Source organism: Pelodiscus sinensis, chromosome 15, assembly GCF_052426305.1.
Source record: "Pelodiscus sinensis isolate ZL-2025 chromosome 15, ASM5242630v1, whole genome shotgun sequence".
In the NCBI taxonomy this organism is placed as follows: Eukaryota; Metazoa; Chordata; order Testudines; family Trionychidae; genus Pelodiscus; species Pelodiscus sinensis.
The window spans coordinates 41,313,024-41,333,257 of NC_143066.1; the positions used below are offsets into that span (position 1 = coordinate 41,313,024).

Below are 20,234 nucleotides of genomic sequence, written 5' to 3' on the forward strand. Positions count from 1 at the left end.
TGCAGTGTGAGGGGAAGCAGTGTTCAGTGCAAGGCAATTCAGTGTTCATTGTGAGGGGAAGCAGTGTGTAGTGTGAGGGTAAACAGTGCCCAGTATGAGGATTAGTCTGAAAGGATGGGAGAGGGCCAAGCTGCTGTCAATCTTATTTGATGTTAGTTTTTCAATCCTACAGAAATTCCGGGAGATGCCTTAAATCCTACAGGTCCAAAAGATGTGGGAGTGTTTCTCCATCCAGAGAAAGTCACTTACAACTGGGGCGTGTTCTCGGCACCTGCTTTGCTGAGTTAGGTGCGGAACTCCCTGCTGCAGGTTTAGCTCCAGTGGGCCAAATATAAAATGGACGCTTTCTACAGTTGCCCCACCTGGGGTAAAGGCTGGGAAGCCTCTGGCATGAGCTGATTCCCTCGGGAACACGTCCTCAGTATTATGGGGGCTTGGCACCTTCCCCTGGGTCCCTGCTCATTGTCAGCGACGCGCAACGGGACTCGGGGGTCTCACCAGTGGCTGGAGAGGTGGGTGGAGAGCTCTCTGTCCTGGACCGAAGGAGTGGGGGCGGGGGCAGGGTTGAATTTGTAGCACCGATTTATTTTCTCCCAAGTGTTGTTTGGGCTGTGGACTTAAATCCCCACTCAGAAAGCAGAGGGACCGGTGAAGCGGCTCCAACAGCCGGGTGACCCGCCCGGCCTGGCGCTCCACATGTGCCTCGCTGCCGATGGGTGAGGCCGCCTGTCCTCGGGCGGCCCGCGGGCGTCCGAAACGGCCTGGATTGCTGGAGCAGCCAGAGACGCGTTGGCCCCAGGCTTCCCTGCTAGAGGCCAAAGGAGCAGGAAGGGCCGAGCTGCTCCGACCCCGGCCGCTCTGGGTGGGGAAATGCCCGCCCGGGGGACAGGACTGCCCCGGGCCCGGGGGGAGCAGGCCAGGGCTGGGCGCCGGGGGCCGGCCTGTTCCCTCCGGACGAAACGCTCTTTGTGGCGGGTGCTCAAACACGGGGCCTTTTTTCCTCGGGTGTCATGTGACATCACGGTTGCCGCGGTAACGGTCTTGGGTTAATGAATAGCGTGGCGGAAAAAAAAATCCTAGAGAAATGTCAGCGCATAAAATAGATGCGGCGTGGGGTGGGGGTGGGCTGGGCGGGGGGGCGGGCCGCCCAGGGGCGCGCTGTCTGTCCGTCTGTCTGTCTCTCGCCCTCCCTCCGCTCCTTCCCCGGGCTGGCCCTTCCTCACCCCTTCCCTGCCTCCCCTCCCTGCTCTCACGCCCCGTTCCTCGCCTCTGAGCTCGCCCTTCCTCCTGCGGGGACACAGACCCCTCCAGCGCCTCGGCCCTCGGCCAGCAGCTGCAGGTGGGCATGAGTCTCCCGCTGGCTCCTAGCAGCCCCACGCTGACTCCGGCTCCGGCACTTGGCTCTTTCGTCCGAACCAAGCAGGACGCCAGCTCTCCACCCAGAGCCCCCCGTGGTGGGGATGGCAGCAGGGCGTGTCCGGAGCCTGCTTGTCCTCCGTAGTCTCACCAGCCCAGAAACGGCCGCTGACTCCGTGTCCACGTGCCAGTGCAAAGTAACGCACGGTGGGAAATGTGAGCCCAGTTAGACATGTACAACAAGGGGGCCTAAATGAGCTGTTCCCGCTCCAGCGAGAGATCTGGGAGGCAGCGCGGCGAGTCCTCTGCAAACATCCACTGTGCAGCTGCTGTCAAACAAGCCAACAGAACGTGGGGAATCGTTAAGAGAGGGGTAGCGAATAAGCCAGGGAATATCATATCGCCGTGCTACAAAGCCGTGGTACGCCCACATCTCGAATACTGTGTGCACACGCGGTCGCCTCCTGTCAGAAAAGAGGTATTGAAATTGGAAAAGGTTCCGAAAAGGGCAACGAAAATGATTCGGGGTATGGAACGGCTTCCGTCTGAGGAGAAATTAATAAGACTGGGACTTTCCGGCTTGGAAAAGAAACGACTAAGCAGGGAGATAATGAGCGAGGGCTAAAAAGTCAGGGCTGGTGCGGGGAAAGTGAATAAGGAAGTTTGTTATTTACACCTTCACATGACACAAGAACTAGGGGACACCAAATGAAATGAACAGGCAGCAGGTTTATAACAAATAGGACATTTTTCTTGACTCAGCGCATAGTCAACCTGTGGAACTCCTTGCCAGAGGATGTTGTGAAGGCAAAGACTATAACAAGGGTCAAAAATTCATGGAGGTTAGATCCATCAATGGCTATTAGCCAGGATGGGCAGAGAGGGTGTCCGTGGCCTCTGTTTGTCAGGGGCTGGGAATGCGCAACAAGGGAGGGATCCGGCCTCACTCCCGAGAAGCCCCCAGCCACTGTAGCAGAGGCAGCAGTGCGGGGTGCCAGGTGGGAACTGGTCAGTGAGGGCAGCCACTTTAAAAACCATCTCCTCTTGAGGACCGGCTGCCTGTCACCCTGCGCTGCTGCCTCTGATAAAGGGGCAGCAGCGTGGGGTGACAGCAGCCCCCGTCCAGGTGGGATCTGAGCTCCTGGACCTGGCGCAAGCTGGAGCTGAGCCAGGCTGCCTGCCCATCTGGCTCCCAATACACTTTAAATGCAGAGCTGGAGCAGGGGTAGGTTCCAGACCGGATGTGAGCCAGGACCGAGCCAGGCTGTTGGCCACTCTGCTAAAAAATTAACTGGCAAGAGGAAGGGGGGAAATGCGTGGAGTCTATAGCATTAACCTATAAGCTTTTGCTAATCGGTGAATCGGTTAACCGACTGCACTATTAGATCCTTAGTTCAGGACAGACAGGAAAACTTTCCTGCCTGTCAGGGGGGTGAAACACTGGGATAAGTTGCCTGGGGGGTTGTGGAATCTCCATCACTGGAGACATTGAAGAGCAGGTTGGACACACACCTATCGGGGATGATCTAGACGGTGCTTGGTCCTACCGGGAGGGGGGGGCAGGGGACTGGACTCGAGGTCCCTTCCAGTTCTAATCATCTACGACTCTGCGATTCTATGAAAGCCATGTGGGTAACCCTCTCTCCCTCCACCCTTCCCTCCCCGCACCCCGATCCTGTGTCCTTTGGCCAGTCACTGAGTAGGCTCCCCTCGCTGGTTTAGACCGACAAAGAGCCCTTCCGCAGAGATGCGGCCCCGAGGAACGGAGCATTCGCACACGCACGCTGGATCGAGCGCTGAGGGTTTTTTCTTTCTAATCAGATAATGAGCGCCGGCCCCGTGACCCTGCCCAGGAGTTTATCACAGATGGAGATGTTCAGTGCTAGAGTGAGTCAGTGCCTTTGGAAAATAATCTTGTAACGTTCCACACACTGGGCACCGCACGCTCCACTAATAGGCACTTTCCAGCCATTAAAAGGCACGAAGGGCAGCTCTGTATTGAACAGACTGGAGCTCAGACTGCTTGTCACTTTCAGACACCCAGGAAGCTGAGTGGGCTTGCAGGAGCCGTCAGGAAGGTGACAAATTGATTTCGAAGTGCAGCCAGTGTAGTGTTTAGACTCGTGTGATGCAGAAGCCGTCTTCCTTAATCAGCAGCGAAGAATCCGGCTCTTTTGGTGTGAGCCCTGTAGGACCCGCTGGCGGGTGAACGATCCTCCCACTTTGCACATGGCCCGTGTGTTTCGCAGTGTGTGCGTGTGTGGTGGGGGCAGGCTGTGCACTGCGTATGTGTGGAACGAATTCCAATTTCCCTGAATTTATTCGTGATTTGACAATATTTGCATTTTTGACAATCTGGATTGAATTTGGCTGCTTGAAACGTGAGTTCTGCTGTGGGAAAGCAATTTCTAGCTAGTCCCGCGGCATCTTTTCTCCTCTCGGCTTGGACGCGCACATGCCACACTGAGGCTCAGCAAACACGTGCGTGTATGGCCACAGCATGGGCTCTCTGTGAGCAGTCAGGCCGGCACACCGTAATGGTACACCACAACGTTTCCTCTAAATTTTTCCATCCATGTGCGGGATGCATTTTGTTCTGTGCGCTGAGGCATGTGCACCACCAGTAGAAACACTTGGTGCAGCTGTGGGTAGCTGTGGAAGCTTTGCCTGTCAGCTGGGTGGTGCCCAAGTGCTCAGCTTACAGGCACCACTAGTGCAGCGTGCCCCACGGCGCACGTCCCATGGGCCGCACGCACAGGGACAGCCAACGCGGTCAGGGCATGCACAGCACAGTCCTGGTAACATTAATGGTTATACCGGGTCAGACCAATGGTCCAGCTAGCCTGGTACCCCGTCTTCTGCTAGTGGCCATCCAGGTTCTTCTGTGAGAATGAGCAGAACAGAGCAACGGTGGCGCGATCCATCCCATTGCGCTATCCCAGCATCTGCCAGCCAGAGCTATGGGGACACCTGAAGCGCAGGGTTGCATCCCTGACCATTGTGATTACTAGCCATTGAGGGGCAAGTCCTCCATGAACTCAGCTAGTTCTGGTTTGAACCCAGTTATCCTTTGGCAAAGAGTTCCACAGGTTGCTGGTGCCCTATGTCAGGAAGCACGTCCGTGTGTTGGTGTTAAACCTGCTGCCTGGTGATTTCAGGGGGCGCGCTCAGGTTCTTGTGTTATGCGGAGGGGAAATAACAGCGTCCTTGTCACCAGGCATGCTTTTCTAGCCTTCTGTCACAGGCCCTCTTGCCAGCAGAACGGTCCCAGTCTTTTTATCGCCTCTTGCTTGGCAGCTGTTCCAGCCCCCAGATCACTCCCGGTGCGCGTCTCAAGGCTCTTTCCCGTTCTACTACCTAGCTGGAGAAGGGGGTTCCTTGTCTGGCCGTGGGGAGGGGGACCCGGCCTCCGCCGGCAACGTTCTATTAACGTCCAGTCACCCCTTACTGTAAGCCCCCTTTGAAATGGACACATTGACACGCATCACGGGAGCATTACTGGTATCCTGAATGTCGCATCTGGCCATAGCAATCAGCGAGCCCTCTAGTCCCCCCTCCATCTCTGTGTGGAATAAATTATGTGCACTAAGGCACGTGCAGATGTGCACCACCAAGAGAAACACATGCTGCCAGCAGTGGGCGCTCTGCCAATCAGCTGGGTAGCACCAACCTCTCTCCTGGGCAGGCACCCAGGTGCTCTGCCTATAGGGCCCACGGCCAGCAATCCTCGCTTGCTGATTTCCTGCCACACGCTGGGTAGATTCACAGCCTGTAAATACTCTTTGATGTCACTGGCATGTGGCAGGAGCCCTGGGGAACACAGGCAGAGCCGTCCCGTCCACAGGCTGGCCCAGGGCACCCCCGGCTCTGAGCCAAGGGCTGTGCAGGCAGTTTCGTGGAAGCCAGACGGAGCCCAATGAGCCCCCAGCTCAGAGGCTTTGCTGCCTCGGCAGCCATGGGCGGGATGAGACCGTGGGAGCGCTGCGCTCCGTGCTGCTGTTCTACCCTCCCGCCACCGAGCTGCTGCGAGAACAGCCCTCCCTTTCCCGCGTGAGGGGCGAGGGAGACGCACGCACGCCCGTTACCAAAGGCCCTGGCAGACGGTAGCCCTGGGAGAAACCTCCCCTGGAGGAGCAGCTGCGTGTAGGGGGCTCGTTTGGCCGGGCGTGAGGGCTGTTTGGACTGGGGGGGGGAGGGGGGGAGGACGGGCTGTGTTTGCGCTGGAGGCCTGCAGGGATGGGTGTATTGGAAGGGACCTACCGTAAAACAAACGACTGCCCGGCACACGGCCATTGCTCCCCCGGGGGGGGGGGGGCTGCTTTTTCAGGTTGCTGCCCGGGTCCCTGCAGTTACTGGCTGATTTTTATGATTATTTATTATTGATCCCGGAGTGGGGCCTCTGGTGAGCGACAGGTGCTGTACAGACACACGGTGAGCGTCAGGCCCTGCCCTGGAGAGTTTAGAGTAGAAATAGACCAGGGGCAAAGAGGAAACAGAAACCCAGCGAGCGGGAGTGACTTTCCCAGGGCCGCCCAGCAAACCAGTGGCAGAGCCAAAAGTAGAATCCAGCGCTCTTGCCACCCCCGGACAGCACCCCGGACAACCCTGCCTCTGGATAGACACAGCATGGGCTAGAGGTCAGTGCAGGAACTCCCTTCTCGCACGTCCGCCGTGCACGGCGCGGTCTGTCGCTTGGCTGACGGCTCCTTCCCAGCCGTCCCCACAAACAGCTACAGAACACCCCTCCCCAACGCTGGCCAGCACCACATCTGGGCCGCTGCTGCCTTCACACGACACGAAGCACACGGAGCCCCGTGAAATAGCACGTGAGCTGTCTTTGGCCTTTCCCACGTGTGGCATGGCCGTCGCTGCAGTGGCAGAGGAGAGGGAGCAGGGGGGAGGCAGGAGTAGCACCCTGTCCTGACCACGCTGCCCAGCAGAGAGGGACAATGACCCCCCGCGATTTCCCCCACCCGAGCGAGGCGCGGCGAGGCGGCCTGCTGCTGCACAGAGGCGGATGCGGCTGCACACACAGGCAGGGCATCGATCGCGGGTCTTTCCAGCGGACACGGACCCACATTGTTACAGCTGTGCAGGGCTCTACCCATGAGGCCAGCTTTTCCCACGGATTCTCTCGTCCCACACCTGGCCAGGCGGCTGTCCTGCTGCCGGTGCCGTTCCCAGCCGCTCTCCCAGGAGGCAGCCCCGTGCAGGGGCAGTCGCCGGGCCTTTTGATCGGTTCACGTTTGCGGGAATTGCTCTGCACCCAAACACACCTGCATGCCAGGTGAGGCATCGGCACAGGCCTCCTTTCAGTCACGCCGGGGGCCGTGAATCTCTGGCAGACAGATACTCACATGCGAGCCCTTCGTCGGGGGGCAGGGGAGGGGGGCTGGCCTCCCCCGGCCTTATACCCACCACCCCAGCTCCAGCACTCTGCCTGCCTGTCTGTCCATTGCAGGGCAGCAGCGAGACACGGAGCCCTGGGGTGGGGTGGAGGGGTGGCCCGTTTGCTGTGGGGCTTGGGGCTGGGCGGTCGGTGTCTTTGCGGGGGTACTTAGCACAGCAGACCTGGGCCAGGAAGGAGCTAGCACCGCCTGCCCTGGATCGGATGGGCACCGCCCCAGGCGGACGGGTGGGTAACCGAGGGGCTCGTCACTAGGGCTGTGACGGTGTGACCGTGTACGCGGTTAACCAATGCGCCTGGGCTTAGCAGTTTACGGTCACGGTTACATGCAGGCTCCCGGTACATCCCATACGCACTGGCTCCCGGGAAGCTGTCCCCACCCCCCCACCACGCTGCTGCCTTTGTAGTAGAGGCTGCAGCATGGGCGGCGCAGCGCCGGTGCGTGCGGCGCGCCAGCGTAACAGCGCTTACACGATTCCGTCCGTACACGCCCTCTCACAGCCCTACCGGCACTCGGGGGCTTTCCAGGCCTGGGAGGGTTTTAGCTACGGGCACCGGGAATTGCAGGGCAGTTCTGCCCCGCCCGAGCGAAGGGCAGGGAGCCAGCCGTGGCCAGCCCCGCTGGGTTGGACGGGAACGGAGGAGAGCAAAGGCGTGTTCCTCGGCTGCGGGCGTGCGCCGGGCGGCAGGGGTGGCACCGCCTGGCTGCGGGGACGAGTGTGTCACGTCGCACGAGGCAGCGTGCGAAGGTAGCCGGAATGAACTGCTGAGTACTACCAGGGCTGAGGACAGACCCCGGTGCGGCACGGCCAGCCAGCCAGAGGGCAAGCGGCCCAGCTTGGAGCCAGTCCACAGGCCGGCTGAATCCCTTAGGGCAACCGAAGGCCCAGGGGTCGGATGTGGCCCCCGAGGGTCAAGACGTCCTTCCCCCAGCATTGGGGGCCCGGTGTTGGCACTCCAGCCCTGTGCTCCCTCTCCCACCGACCCCCTACCGCTAACTCCTGGGCAGACCCCTCACCCCAGCCTGCACCCACCTGCAGCCAGACCTCGCACCCCCACGTCGCTCCTGCCACAACCCCCCCACCCTCACTTTGCTCCTGCACCCCACCGCCCACCCAAGCCCCCCACCCCTGCACCCTACCACCATCCCAAGCCTCCCAACCCACTTCTGCCCCCTCCCTCCCGCCCAGACGCTACCCCCTAAGCCTGCATCTCCGCAGCCCCCTCCCACACACTGAACCCCTCATTTTTAGCCTCACCCCAGAGCCTGGGAGGGGGGGGCCTCAGAAAATCTACTAGCCTGGCCCCTCCGGGCAGTGGTGCGCGAGGGGCGTGGGGAGGGGCTTTCTCCCTCTCAGTTGGGGGCCGCACCAGTGAGGGGTTGGGGTTTTTTTAACATATTTTTGCTGCTTAGCTCTGTGCGGCCCCAGGCTGGTTTTTCAGCAGGGCAGCAGCCCCCGGCCCCACCAGGGTCCCACCCCAGCTGTCGGGGCGCGGTGAAGGAAGCAGAGGCCCTGCCGCTCACACAAAAGGAGCCCCCCCCCCATTTCCGGAGCGGCTGCCAATATACCCGGGGAGCGGGGTTGTGAGCCATTGAACCAAATTGCAAATTTTGCTTCAGATGGAAACCACTTCAAGTCGGGGAGCGGGGGGGGGGGCAGAACCCTGGTTCCAGTGTGTCCCAGCATGCTTTGCAGAACCCCGAAAGGAGCGCTACCGGCCAGGGCGCAGGGCCAGCCAGGCAGGGGGCACACGAGAGCGCGGTACCGACGCATGCAGAGGGGCAATGACGGAACGTGACCCTTTCCACTGATCGCCCTCCACCCCTGGGCCAGGGGCCTGGGATTCCCGCCAACGGGCCCCCGGCCCCAGGGAGACCACTGGGGCGCCACAGCCCGAGAGGGGCCCGGTGCATGGTTGGCTGCGCACCCGACCAGGACCAAGGCTTCCAGGGCAGCCCAGAGACATGGCTGTTGCGGCGCAGCAGGGCTGTGCTCCTTGGGGGACAATCACAACCCCGAGCATCCCAGGAATGTCCAGGAGCCACTGTGGCCTAGTGGTTAGCGCAGCAAGGCAACAGCCCCACATGGTCCTGAAAAGCCGCATCTTGGGGCCTGCCCCCCACGCAGGCCCTGCAGGGAAGGGGGGCGTTTTAAAGGCAAATCCTCAGAGACAGGCCACGGAGGCAGGTCCAGAGTCATGCCCAGGGCAGCCTTGCTGCTGGTGTTAGACCCGACGGAGGCCTGCCCAGTGGTGACCATGTGCAGCCCGGAGGCGGCTTTATGGCCCTCCAACGCGCCATCTCTGCTCATCTCCAGGGTGGGGCTGGAGAGCGCTTGAGCCCGCCCACTGACGCCCCCCGGCTTTGTGTTTCCCTAGGAACGTTCCGAGGAGTGTGCAAAAAAATCGACCATTTCCCGGAGGATGCGGATTACGAACAAGACACGGCCGAGTACCTCCTACGTAAGTCTGCCCCCCGCCGACTAGCCTGGCCCACGCCCAGCCTGCACGCGCCCCTCGGGGGAGAGCGCGAACTCACGGAACATGAACGGCATCGCGCTCCCAAGGGGTGACACTCCTGGGAGCGTGGCCGTGCCTTTCCTTTCCACCCAGCGATGCCCCCTTTGTGAGGCCCGGAGCAGGCTAGGAGCTGAGCTTTCTGCTGCCTGAGCCACCCCCCGCCCTCGTGCCGTTTGGCGGCAGATCAGTAAGGGCCTGCGAGGTTTCCTGGCCTCCCCCCCAGTGGAGACTGCACCTCGTTTGGCAGTGCAGGTTACACCTCTAAAACCCATGGCAACACTCGTGGCCTGTCTGGACAGGGTCAGAGGCTGGGCGGACAGCGAGAAGTGCAGCTGCGGCGGCAGTGGGCCAGCACGGTGGAGAACACAGCCCTGGTCAGCGCAACCCTGGCAGGGCTGGGGGCAGCCAGGAGGGGAGCCTTGACCTCCCCTGGTCTGGCAGACTCTCTGGTTCAGGGCCGCTCAGGAATCATTCTACAGCTGATGAGCATCTTTAAACATCTCTCCTGTGGCCCTCCCAGGTCTATCCAGGACTCCCGCCCAGGGTTCCCTGGAGGCTGCGTGGCAGCACGGCCCCGCAGCTGCTTAACAAGCCCCACCCAGCCAGGCAGCACCGTGCGCGGAGCTCTGAGCCCCTGGCTGGGCGGGGCTCATTAAGCAGCTGCGGGCGGATCCCACTCCTGGAAGATGCCTGGTATCCTCCGCTGCAGCCTCAGGAGCGAGGCCCTGGCCGTGGTGCAGCGAGAGGGCTTCTTTCTGGCAGCGTTTCCTCGCCGTTGGGCCCGGCGTTGCTGCAGCCGGCTCGGGACGTTGTTGGCATTCCGGGAGCCGAGGCGCTGAAGCCTCCGGCAGCTCTTCTGCCAACAGCAGTCGATGGCGAGGAGGCGGAATGAAAACAGACCTGGCAGCCCTCCCAGGCAAGGCAGAGCCCTGCAGCTAGCCAGGGGCGCCGAGTAATCACTGCAGCCGGAAAGCCAGCAAACGAAGGGGTGTTTATACGAAAGGGGCCTAACAGTGGAGGTGGGAGGCCCTTTTGCACCACCACAAACGGGTGTGCAAATACACACAGCAACACACACGTGCAAGTGGAGACCCGTGCGTTACAAACTCACAGCTGTGCACCCACACGTGCAGACGTGGTATCCATGTGCACCAAACACCCATGCACAAGCATGCACGATAGCCCGTCTATACACACCTGCAGTGCAAGCCCATGCATGAGAGCACGCACACCACTTGAACACACACACACACTGCAAGAGGTTACTTTACCAATTCCGTGTCTAAATACAAAGGAAATCAGCAGGCACGGGTGTCGCACTCTCAGGTATTAGCACCTCGGTGGAGCCTTTCTCCTGGCCTCCAAGGAGCACAGGGGGACAGGGAAGAGCTGAAACCACGCCCGCCCCCTCTGCACAGCTGGCAACGTGCGCCGAGAGCAAGCCCGTGCCCTGAGCCAGTTGGGGAGCTGGGAAGGGGATTTTTCTCCATGTCTCCGTAATTTTCGGGAGCCCCTTAGTCTAGCAGGTTGCGCCTCACTGCTGCCCGGCGCTGAAATGGGCCAACCCTATGTACCAGGACTGCCCAGGCAGCGGGCCTCTACCTCCCCTGCCAGGCCTCCCGTCCCTCGCAGGCTGCTCCCAAGGCATGGCTCTGTAGCGCTCCCAGGAACGCCGTCAGTTCTGCTCAGGGGCTCGGCGGGGGAAGAGTTCAGTGGCAGAGGAACCCACTGCAGCAGCTTCAGCGAGCCTGGACACTCGGACTGTTCTTTTACCAATTTGCTTCTCCTTTCCCTCCCCATCCCCCCTTCCTCTGCTATTTCTGTGGAACCCCACAAACTCCAGGCCGCTGAAGAAGTGGGTTGTGCCCATGAAAGCTCATGAGCCCAGCGCCGTGTTCTGTTGGTCTCTACGGCTACGTCTACACTGCAAGGGTTTTGCGCAAAAACCTGCGGAGCATCCACCCCTCAAATGCGCTTTTGCGCAAGTAAATCAACAGTAAGGGTGTGTCTAGACTACAGTCCTCCGTCGACGGAGGCATGTAGATTAGACAGATCGGCAGAGGGAAATGAAGCCGTGATTAAAATAATCGCGGCTTCATTTAAATTTAAATGGCTGCCCCGCTCTGCCGATCAGCTGTTTGTCAGCAGATCGGGGCAGTCTGGACGCGCCGCGTCGACAAAGAAGCCTTTCTTGATCGGCACAGGTATGCCTCGTGAAACCAGGTTTACCTGTGCCGATCAAGAAAGGCTTCTTTGTCGACGCGGCGCGTCCAGACTGCCCCGATCTGCCGACAAACAGCTGATCGGCAGAGCGGGGCAGCCATTTAAATTTAAATGAAGCCGCGATTATTTTAATCGCGGCTTCATTTCCCTCTGCCGATCTGTCTAATCTACATGCCTCCGTCGACGGAGGCATGTAGTTTAGATGGCAGAAGAGAGGGCTTTTGCTGGTATAGGTAATGCTCCTTCTATGCGGCACAACTCCCTTTTGCGCTACAGCGATTGCACAAAAAGGCAAGTGTGGACGCTCCAGAGGGGTTTCTTGTGCAGGGGGTTTCCCTAGTGGAAAAAGCAGAGGTGCTTTCACAGAATGGCCATCCGAGCTTTCTTGCACAAGCGCATCCATGCAGTGTGGACGCTCTCTTGCACAACAGCACATTGCTTTTGCGATGCGCTTTGAGGTGTGGACGTGCTCTTGGGCGAGCAGCCTGCAGTGGAGACGTCGCCTACGGTACTGCGGGACCATTCGTTGTTTTTAAGAGGCGTTTCAGGGTGGCGGGTTAGTGGTTAACTTGTGTTCTCCCGTGTGTGTGGTTTTTAAAAAAAAAACTCTTTAAAAAACCCCAGAACTGCATTTTCATGGGGCAGCTCTGTATTCCCCAGGTTTATTTTAACAGCTCTAATGGGAAGAAGAAACCCTCAAACCTGAGCATGGTCCATTAAATGCCTTTGCTTGAGCACCAGATTGGAGCTGGGTGAATTAATTCACGTTGGCCCTTTTGGCGGCTTGACCCAAAAGACCAGCTCTCGGGAGCTGTCTCGGCTGAACGGCTCCACAGCGGCTCCTGAAGCGGCTGGGCTGACGAGGTATTCTGCAGGAGAATTAAAGAGGGGCAAGGGCTTTTTTTCCTAGAAAGCCCCATCAGCTGGAGTCATGTGATTATACCAGCATCTCAGCCTTCCGTTTAACATACAACGGTACATTTCCAGCCCCGCTGGTGATGGGGCGAAAGCTGGAAACCAAGCCCCCTCAAGGCGCAAAGCCCAGGAGGCAAAGAGAAAGAACCCGGCTGTGTTCGCTTTCAGATCTCCTGGGCTTTAAGGCACCTTCACGACTTGCGGGGCCTGTCTCGCCAGGCTGGTTGGCGCTGCTGGCTCATGGACCCTGAAGTGGGGCCCAGGGACCTATCTGCCAAGCTAGCCCCAGGGCGGAATGGAACTGGGGAGGGCGGGCCAGGGAGGGGCTTTTGCAGGAGCTGGCGAAGGAGCAGACGGGGCTTGTCACCGTGGGCAGAATCCGGCCCGTTCCGTGGGAATGACCTTCGGCCCTGATCCTGCAGCTCTGGGCACCACTGGGCTTCCGTAGTATTAGCAGCCTCGTGAGACACCGGAGGGCTCGCACACGAGTAACGCTCCGGCCGTGCGACCCGCACAGAGCTCACCAGCAGGGAACAGGCCTTGCAGAGGGGAACGCTCCTTTGGGGTCAGCCCTGGCCCCACCCGCTCACGGCAAAGGCAGGGTGTCCCGAGACAGGGTGCCCTGGAGGAAAGGGACCCTCCTTTGCCCTGCACCCCCTTACTGGCAGAAGTGAGAGCGGCTTCTAGGCTGCTCTAACTCACACCAGCAGCATCAAGGAGTCAGAACCAGCTCAGGGCCCCCCCAGCACCCCAACCTTCGCTGTCCTGAGCGCGTGGAGAGAGCCCGAGGAGAGCTCCACGCAGGACGGAAGGTTTGGGGAAGCTGGCCGAGGGGGAAGCAAGGGGGCCGCTGTAGCCTTGAGCAGGGAAGGCTGAGGGGGCACCCGGGAGCTGACCTCAAAGGGTTGGTCTGAAGAACACGGGGCCCAGTGCTCTCCATGCCAGCTGACGAAATGGGCTCCGTCTGCAGCAAGGGCCCCTGAGGGGAGATAGGAGGACAGGCGCCAGGAGGGTAGCTCCGTCCAGGGGAGGCGGGACCCATCGCTGGGGGTCTCGGGGCACGTTGTCTGGCCCAGAGGGCTGAGGGTGCTAGGTCCTGCCTCAGCAGGCGAGGTGGGCCCAGGCGAGCTCTCGAGTCCCGCCCAGAGCGCGGTTTCTCCGATCTTAGGGTGCGTGCCATTCATTTTTAAGGGGCGCAGGATCAGCGCCTCTGGCCTGACCCAGACGCCAGGCTCCCCGGGACGTAGCCCTTCCATCGCCAGCCTGGGACGCGCCCCGGAGCTGCCGGCGCATTTTCACCGGGCCCTTGTCCTCTCCCCCGGCTAGGTGCCGTGAGGGCGTCCAGCATCTTCCCCATCCTGAGCGTGGCCTTGCTGTTCTTCGGGGGCCTGTGCGTGGCCGCCAGCGAGTTCTACAAGAGCAAACACAACGTGATCCTCAGCGCCGGGATCTTCTTTGTCTCGGCAGGTAAGCGCCCGCCCAAGGCACAACGGCTCAGGCACGTGGCGAGACGCCGCCCCCCCCCTCCACCCGCTAGGCCTAAGAGCTGGGGGTTGCAAACGAGCCGAGGGAGCGAGGAGCAGACCGAGGGGGCGGGAGTGGGGGGTCAACAGGTTGCGGGTCAGAGGTGGGGTTCGGTTAAGGCCTCTAATCCAGAGATACAATTCCGGTGGCGTTCCCAGCTGGCCCCGGGCCGGGCCATTACTGGAGGGCACGGACCGAGGCCTTGGGTAGGAGTGGGCCGTAGGGAGGGATCGGAAGGAGGTGGAGAGCGCTGCTTGACGCGTCTGTCCGGGCAGGGGAGTCCACGGAGACTGAACTCCCCTCCGGCCCAGAGGGAGACCCCGGGAGGCCAGGGCGTGCCAGGCTAGGGGTTCCCGTCTGGCTCGGTGCGCTCAGACCTCAGCAAATCTCTGGCCCTTCGTCCCCCAGGCAGGGACACACTAGTATCACCCCGCCCCCCCGGCTGAGACTGGGGTGCCTCTGCCCCGGCAAGGGGAGCGTGGCCTGTCGGCCGAGGCAGCTGACAGGTTGGTTTTGTAGGGAGGTTGCCACCAAGGCACATGCAGCGACGTCGGCTCATTCCCGGCCCTGGCTGGATCTGAACCGCTGGATTCGGAGCCGCTGGTGGGGACTAACCCCGGCGGGTGCCTCAGAAACTGAACCGGGCTCCGTAGCAAATAGCCTGTAGCGGCCGAGGGCCGGGAGAGATCGGCTCCCGGGGCTGGGTTTGGAACCCGTCCCTCAGGCGCGAGGCGCGCTTGCTCCCCTGCAGGGCTCGGGGACTCTTCGCGAGAGGGGCCCTGCCTCTTTCCGGCTGGTTGGTACCACATGGGCCACGTTTGCACAGCTCTTAGCATCCCTCTCCCTGGGTCCGTCTACGCTGCAAAGAGGCACCCCCGTCACCACGCCCCAGGGTCCAGACCGATGGACTCGGGCCCATGCCGTGGGGCTAAAATTAGCCGTGCAACGTCCCTGCGTGGGAACCCGCGCGCCCATCTCGGAGGGGACCCAGGGCTCCGGCTGGCCATGCACGCTGCTAGTTTGACTCCTGCCACTCACGCTTGGCGAACGAGGCGCCGAGACTCAGCACCCCGGAGCTCAGCACCAATCAGGCCGGTTTCCAGAAGGGGGGCTGGGCTGTGGGTCACCCCGGGCCCGGCTGGGAGCGGAGCCCTTTTGAACCAGCTGTGAAAGCCGAGCGCTGGGGAATGTGGGCATGAGGCCGGGGTGGGGCGAGGAGTTGCAGTTTCTGGAGGAAAAAGGGGCTCTTTTGACGAGCAGGGCCCTGGGGTTCATTCTTTTCCGGGTGTAATGGTTCCCGACGGGTTAGCAGATCAATTTCTGACAGTATCTCGTCCTCTCACGGGGACGTTTAGGGGCTTTTCTCTCCCCCTCAAGAGACAAATCAGTCTCCTTCCTTTGGCTGCCAGGAGCACGACACATAGACCGGAAACCAGCAGTCAGAACGTAGGCATGAAGTAAATCCGAATGCCAATTGGCCCTGGGTCTGACAGCACCACGCCTGCTCCGCTGCGGAGGCAGAAACCCGCTCGGCTCCCCCGGGAAGCCGCCAGGCAGAACTCGCGAGCGCTGCACCTGCACGCGGTGCCGAAAAGTCCCTCACTCCGAGCACCGCTGGTGCCGTTATCGGTGTCCCCGCAGGGCCCTGCCTGGCGTGGGCCTGTGGAGTGGCCCGTCTCCATGGCGACCTGGAGGGCAGCACGCATGGCAGATGGGCTAGTCCTCCCCCATCCCAGTTTATGGCCAGGGGTTCAAGGCAGGTCTGCTCTCAGGCAGCCAGTCCCAGCCACCGCGTGTGTATCCCTGGCTGTACTGCGCGTGTTGCTCAAACTAGAGCGTCTGTCCGCCCACACTGGGACACGCCCAGGCCGCAGTGTGGACATGCCCCGTGGCTGGCTCCTCTGATGGCAAACAAGCAAGACGTCCTAGAGGGGACTCCCAGAAGCTTCCCAGGGGGGTCTGGCGTCACCCCAGAGAGGCAGCCCCGAGGGAGAGACCTGGCCTTAGGCCACGTCTACGCTCCACAGAAGGTGGACGCTGCCGCGGTCGATCTTCCGGAGTTCGACTTAGCAGGTCTAGTGAAGAGCCGCTAATTTGAACTGCGAGGGCTCCCCCGTTGGCGCCGGCAGTCCTGCTCCTCACAAGGAGTAAGGGAAGCCAATGGGAGCGCTTGCTCCTGTGTAGACGGCGCAAAAACGCGATTTAGGATACGAAGCTGGGTTTGCGTCTCTTAAGTCAGCTTTCCCCTTTAGTGTAGGCCAGGCCTGAGGGTCTTACCCAGACTCAAGAAATCCTGACGTTCAAAAAAAACCAAACACCCCTGCCACCAGTGCCAGGCCTCTGGATTCAGGACAGGCCGGAGCCTGAATGCCAGAGACCAGAGATAACCATGTGGAGAGCAGGGGGCTCCTAATCCCCTCCCTGCTCGGTGTTTGCCCACGTTGTGAAACACTCCAGCCCCAGTGGACCCGGCCCTCCCTAGAAGGCGGAATGAACGTGGCTGTCACTCCGGACTGCCTGGTGTCGGGCCCAGGGTGACAAGTCCATTTTGTGACAAGGTTTGAGGTTTCCAGACACGTTTTTGCTCCACCTCAAACGTTTTCACAAAATTGTGGTGAGACCGCCATTTCCAGAGCGTAATGGCCTGGCTGTGGAGGCGTCTCGCTCGCCGTCTCGTCAAGTGACCAGGGAGCCGGCGGCTCAGAACCCTCCCGCTGAAGTTTGTCAAAGCTGATCTGTCGCCACCACGTGGTTTGGCTTTCGCGGAAATACACCGAGACAAAACCGCTCTGAGTCTCTTCCCTGCTCTGGTTTGAGAGGTTCTCTTAGCCCACCACTTGTACAGCTTGAAAAGGGAGCCCCTCCTTCCTTCTCTCTCTCTCTCTCCCTCTCAGGTCTCAGTAACATAATTGGGATTATAGTCTACATCTCGGCAAACGCTGGGGACCCGGGGCAGAGTGACTCCAAGAAGAGCTACTCCTATGGCTGGTCCTTCTACTTCGGCGCCTTGTCCTTCATCATCGCCGAGATGGTGGGCGTGATCGCCGTGCACATATACATTGAGAAGCACCGCCAGATCCGTGCCAAGTCCCACTCCGACCTGCTGAAGAAGTCGGCCTTCTCTCGCCTCCCCACCTACCGGTACCGGTTCCGCAGGCGATCCAGCTCCCGCTCCACAGAGCCCCGGTCCCGGGACCTGTCCCCGGTCAGCAAAGGGTTCGGCACCATCCCCTCCACCGACATCTCCATGTTCACCCTCTCCAGGGATCCGTCCAAGGTGACCATGGGGACGCTGCTCAACTCGGAGCGGGAGCACACTTTTTTACAGATCCATAACTCCATCCCCAAAGAGTTCAAGGAGTCGTTGCACAACAACCCAGCCAACAGACGAACCACGCCGGTCTGAGCCGGCTCTCCGCAGGACGCCCTCGGGCGCTGAGCCAGCCAGGGGAGTAGGGAGGGGCGTTTTGTCTGGCTGCATGACATGGTCCTTGTGATGGTGTTACCAGTGAAGCTCCGTTTTTAAAGAACAAACCCAAGTGGCTCCTTGCCTCACCCCACCCCTTAAATGCCACTTGCCAGGCCATTGTGTTCATGGTTGAACTGTGTTTGAATCCCAGAATCCCGTTTCTGTGGCAGGACAGGGACCTCGGGTTGTTGTGTCTCCCGGGGTCGAAGGCCCTTGCGGACTGGCAGGGTGGTTTCCAGCTGCCTCTGGGACAGTGACATCTCAGCCACCTGTGTTCATGTTGATCATAACAGCCACCGTGTTACCTTCGCTCTCTGTCCCAACGATAACGCTGGAGACAGCCTCATGCGTGAGAACCATTCATCCGGTAGTTACATTTCTGCGAAATTGCCTAGAAGTTCCGGGTACGAAGCACTGAACTGGCTAACATCGCGAGCCCGCGCGCCGTTTTAAACATTTGGCCTTCTCGTAAGGCAGGGCTTCTTTCTGGCATTTCGTGCATGCATTCAATCGCTTGGAGTCCAGTTTCGTCATGGTGGGTTGGAAGGCACGGCCTTGGGAGAACGGTCGGGGGCTTAGGATGAGCTGTTCAGTGGGGAGACGTGGGGGCAGAGCGCAGTCCATCCCCATCGGGTAAATGGACTCAGATGCAGATTCCCTCCAGAACGGCGGCAACCAGACAACGTTTGATGACCCGCTAGTGTTACACAGCGAGAAATAGCTCCCTAAAATGAACACACGCACGCACAAGTGAACGTGTGGGCACAAGGGAGGGAGGGGTGGCCTCAGCTGAGTTTAGCAGAAACTGGGTTTGAACCGGAGCCTCTGGGGGGGGTGTGGGTCACTGGTGTATGAGTCTGTAATGAAGAATGTCTCAACCTGACTGGGAGATTAAAGAGAAAAACAACAATAAAGAAAAGTCCAGTCCGGCTAATCCGTTACTTGGCTCCGAGGGCAGCGCTCTCGCACGTTGCTGTGAACAGCTGGGAAACGTGTCCCACAAAGCACTCTGCACTAGCACCTCAGACGTTCCCACCCGCCTTCCGAGACGGCGCAGCAGAGAAAGCAAAGGAACGCATGCCACACATCTGGGGCCCCCCATTACAGAAAGGATGGGCACGCACTGGAGAGAGTCCAGCGGGGGGCGACCAAAGTGATTAGGGGCTGGAGCGCATGACCTGCGAGGAGAGGCTGAGGGATTCGGGTCTGTTTAGTCTGCAGAAGAGAAGAGTGAGGGGGGATTTGAGAGCAGCCTGCAACTCCCTGCAGGGGGTTCCAGAGAGGATGGAGAGAGGCTGGTCTCAGTGGGGGCAGGTGGCAGAACGAGGCGCAATGGGCTCAAGTTGCAGTGGGGGAGGTCTAAAGGTTGGAGATTAGGAAAATCGATTTCCCTAGGTGGGTGGGGAAGCGCTGGGCTGGGTTCCCTAGGGAGGGGGTGGAATCTCCATCCCTAGAGGTGTTTAAGTCCCGGCTTGACAAGTCCTGGCTGGCCTGATTGAGTTGGGGCTGGTCCTGCCTTGGGCAGGGGGCTGGACTCGGTGACTCCTGAGGGCTCTGCCCGCCCTAGTCGGCTTTACCATCCTAGGATCCTCAGCTCTCCCAAGCTGAGTGAGGGGCTAAGCCCGCAGCAGCACATGGTGGTGGTGAGCAGGGGGCTTTCTGACCAGAGCCCAGCTCTGCCGCTGCAGCCCTGTCGGGAAGGCGTGAAGCACTGCGCCCTGGAGTATTCCACTGACTAAGCCTTCTCCGGGTCGTTCTGCGCATTTGTTCCCAGCGCCTCTCAGTGGCTGAAGCAGCCCCGTACAAGAAATAGATCCACTCCCCTAGCACGGCTGCGTCCCTGCCACCATGAGTGCTGGGGTTCTCGGTACTCACTCGAACTCTGAGCTCTCTCTCTAGGCCCCCCCTGTGATCTCCGGCAGCTCCATCCTACAAAGCCACTCACCCCTGTGTGAGGCGCTGCCGCATTTCATGGCTAAAGGGAACGGTGGGAGGCACCTGTAAGGCCTTTGGCACGGAAGCACACCGCAGTTTGATCAAACCACCAGAAAGATCAATAATGAACATGGGGCCCCGATTAAAAGCTGCTCACTGGTTGGTCTCAAAGCGTCGTCGTGAGCGGGGCGTCGTCACAGCGTGCGGGTCTCCAGCGGGATCCTGGAGGGCCCTGTTCTTGGCTCTAGGCTGTTTAACACATTTATCGGTGAGCTGGCAGGAAACATTCAATCCTCACCGATAACGTTGGCAGGTGGTGCAAAGCTGGGCGGAGGGGTCACTGAGACCTGCAAACCACGTGCGTGGTTTACAGTGTAAACACATACATCCAGGAGCAGGGAATGCAGCCACACTGGCAGGATGGGAAACTCGATCCCAGGGAGCAGGGACTCTGAAAAGGGGTGGCATGGAGATCACAGTCCGCTCAATATAACTTCCCCTCTGTGTTCCCCATAAGCTGAGCTCTTGGGCAGCCATCCAGGAGAGATTCAAATGCCGCCCAGCTGATTAGCAGAGCCCCACAGCCGGCAGCCTGTGTTTCTACCGGTGGTGCACATCTTCACATGCCCCAGTGCACATAAAATTTATTCTGCATGTGAATGGAAACAATTAGAGGGAACATTGCTCCCCAGGCAATGCTGTGCCCAAAAGAGCTAATACGATCCTGGGAGGCATCAACAGGGAACCTTGAATAGGAGTCGAAGAGTTGTTTTAACCTCTCTATTTAACCCTGGGTGACCGGCGCTGGAAAATCGCATCCCTTTCTGAGGTTTACAATTGAAGAGTAGGTTGCTCTTAAAAAGGGGAGTGTTCGGGGAAGAGCCA

The 20,234-nt window shown here is 60.0% G+C and overlaps 1 protein-coding gene across 1 annotated transcript in view; it reads left to right on the forward strand.

Moving 5' to 3' along the window:
* The window catches only part of CACNG3 (calcium voltage-gated channel auxiliary subunit gamma 3), a 70,612-nt gene extending 52,232 nt beyond the window's left edge, over window positions 1–18,380 (forward strand). Inside the window, exons 2-4 of the mRNA XM_075899915.2 lie at window positions 9,143–9,226; window positions 13,748–13,888; window positions 16,840–18,380. Coding sequence (XP_075756030.2) covers window positions 9,143–9,226; window positions 13,748–13,888; window positions 16,840–17,351 — 737 coding nt within the window. The 3' untranslated portion in view covers window positions 17,352–18,380. The remainder of the gene's footprint in view (window positions 1–9,142; window positions 9,227–13,747; window positions 13,889–16,839) is intronic.
* Window positions 18,381–20,234: the final 1,854 nt, after the last annotated feature.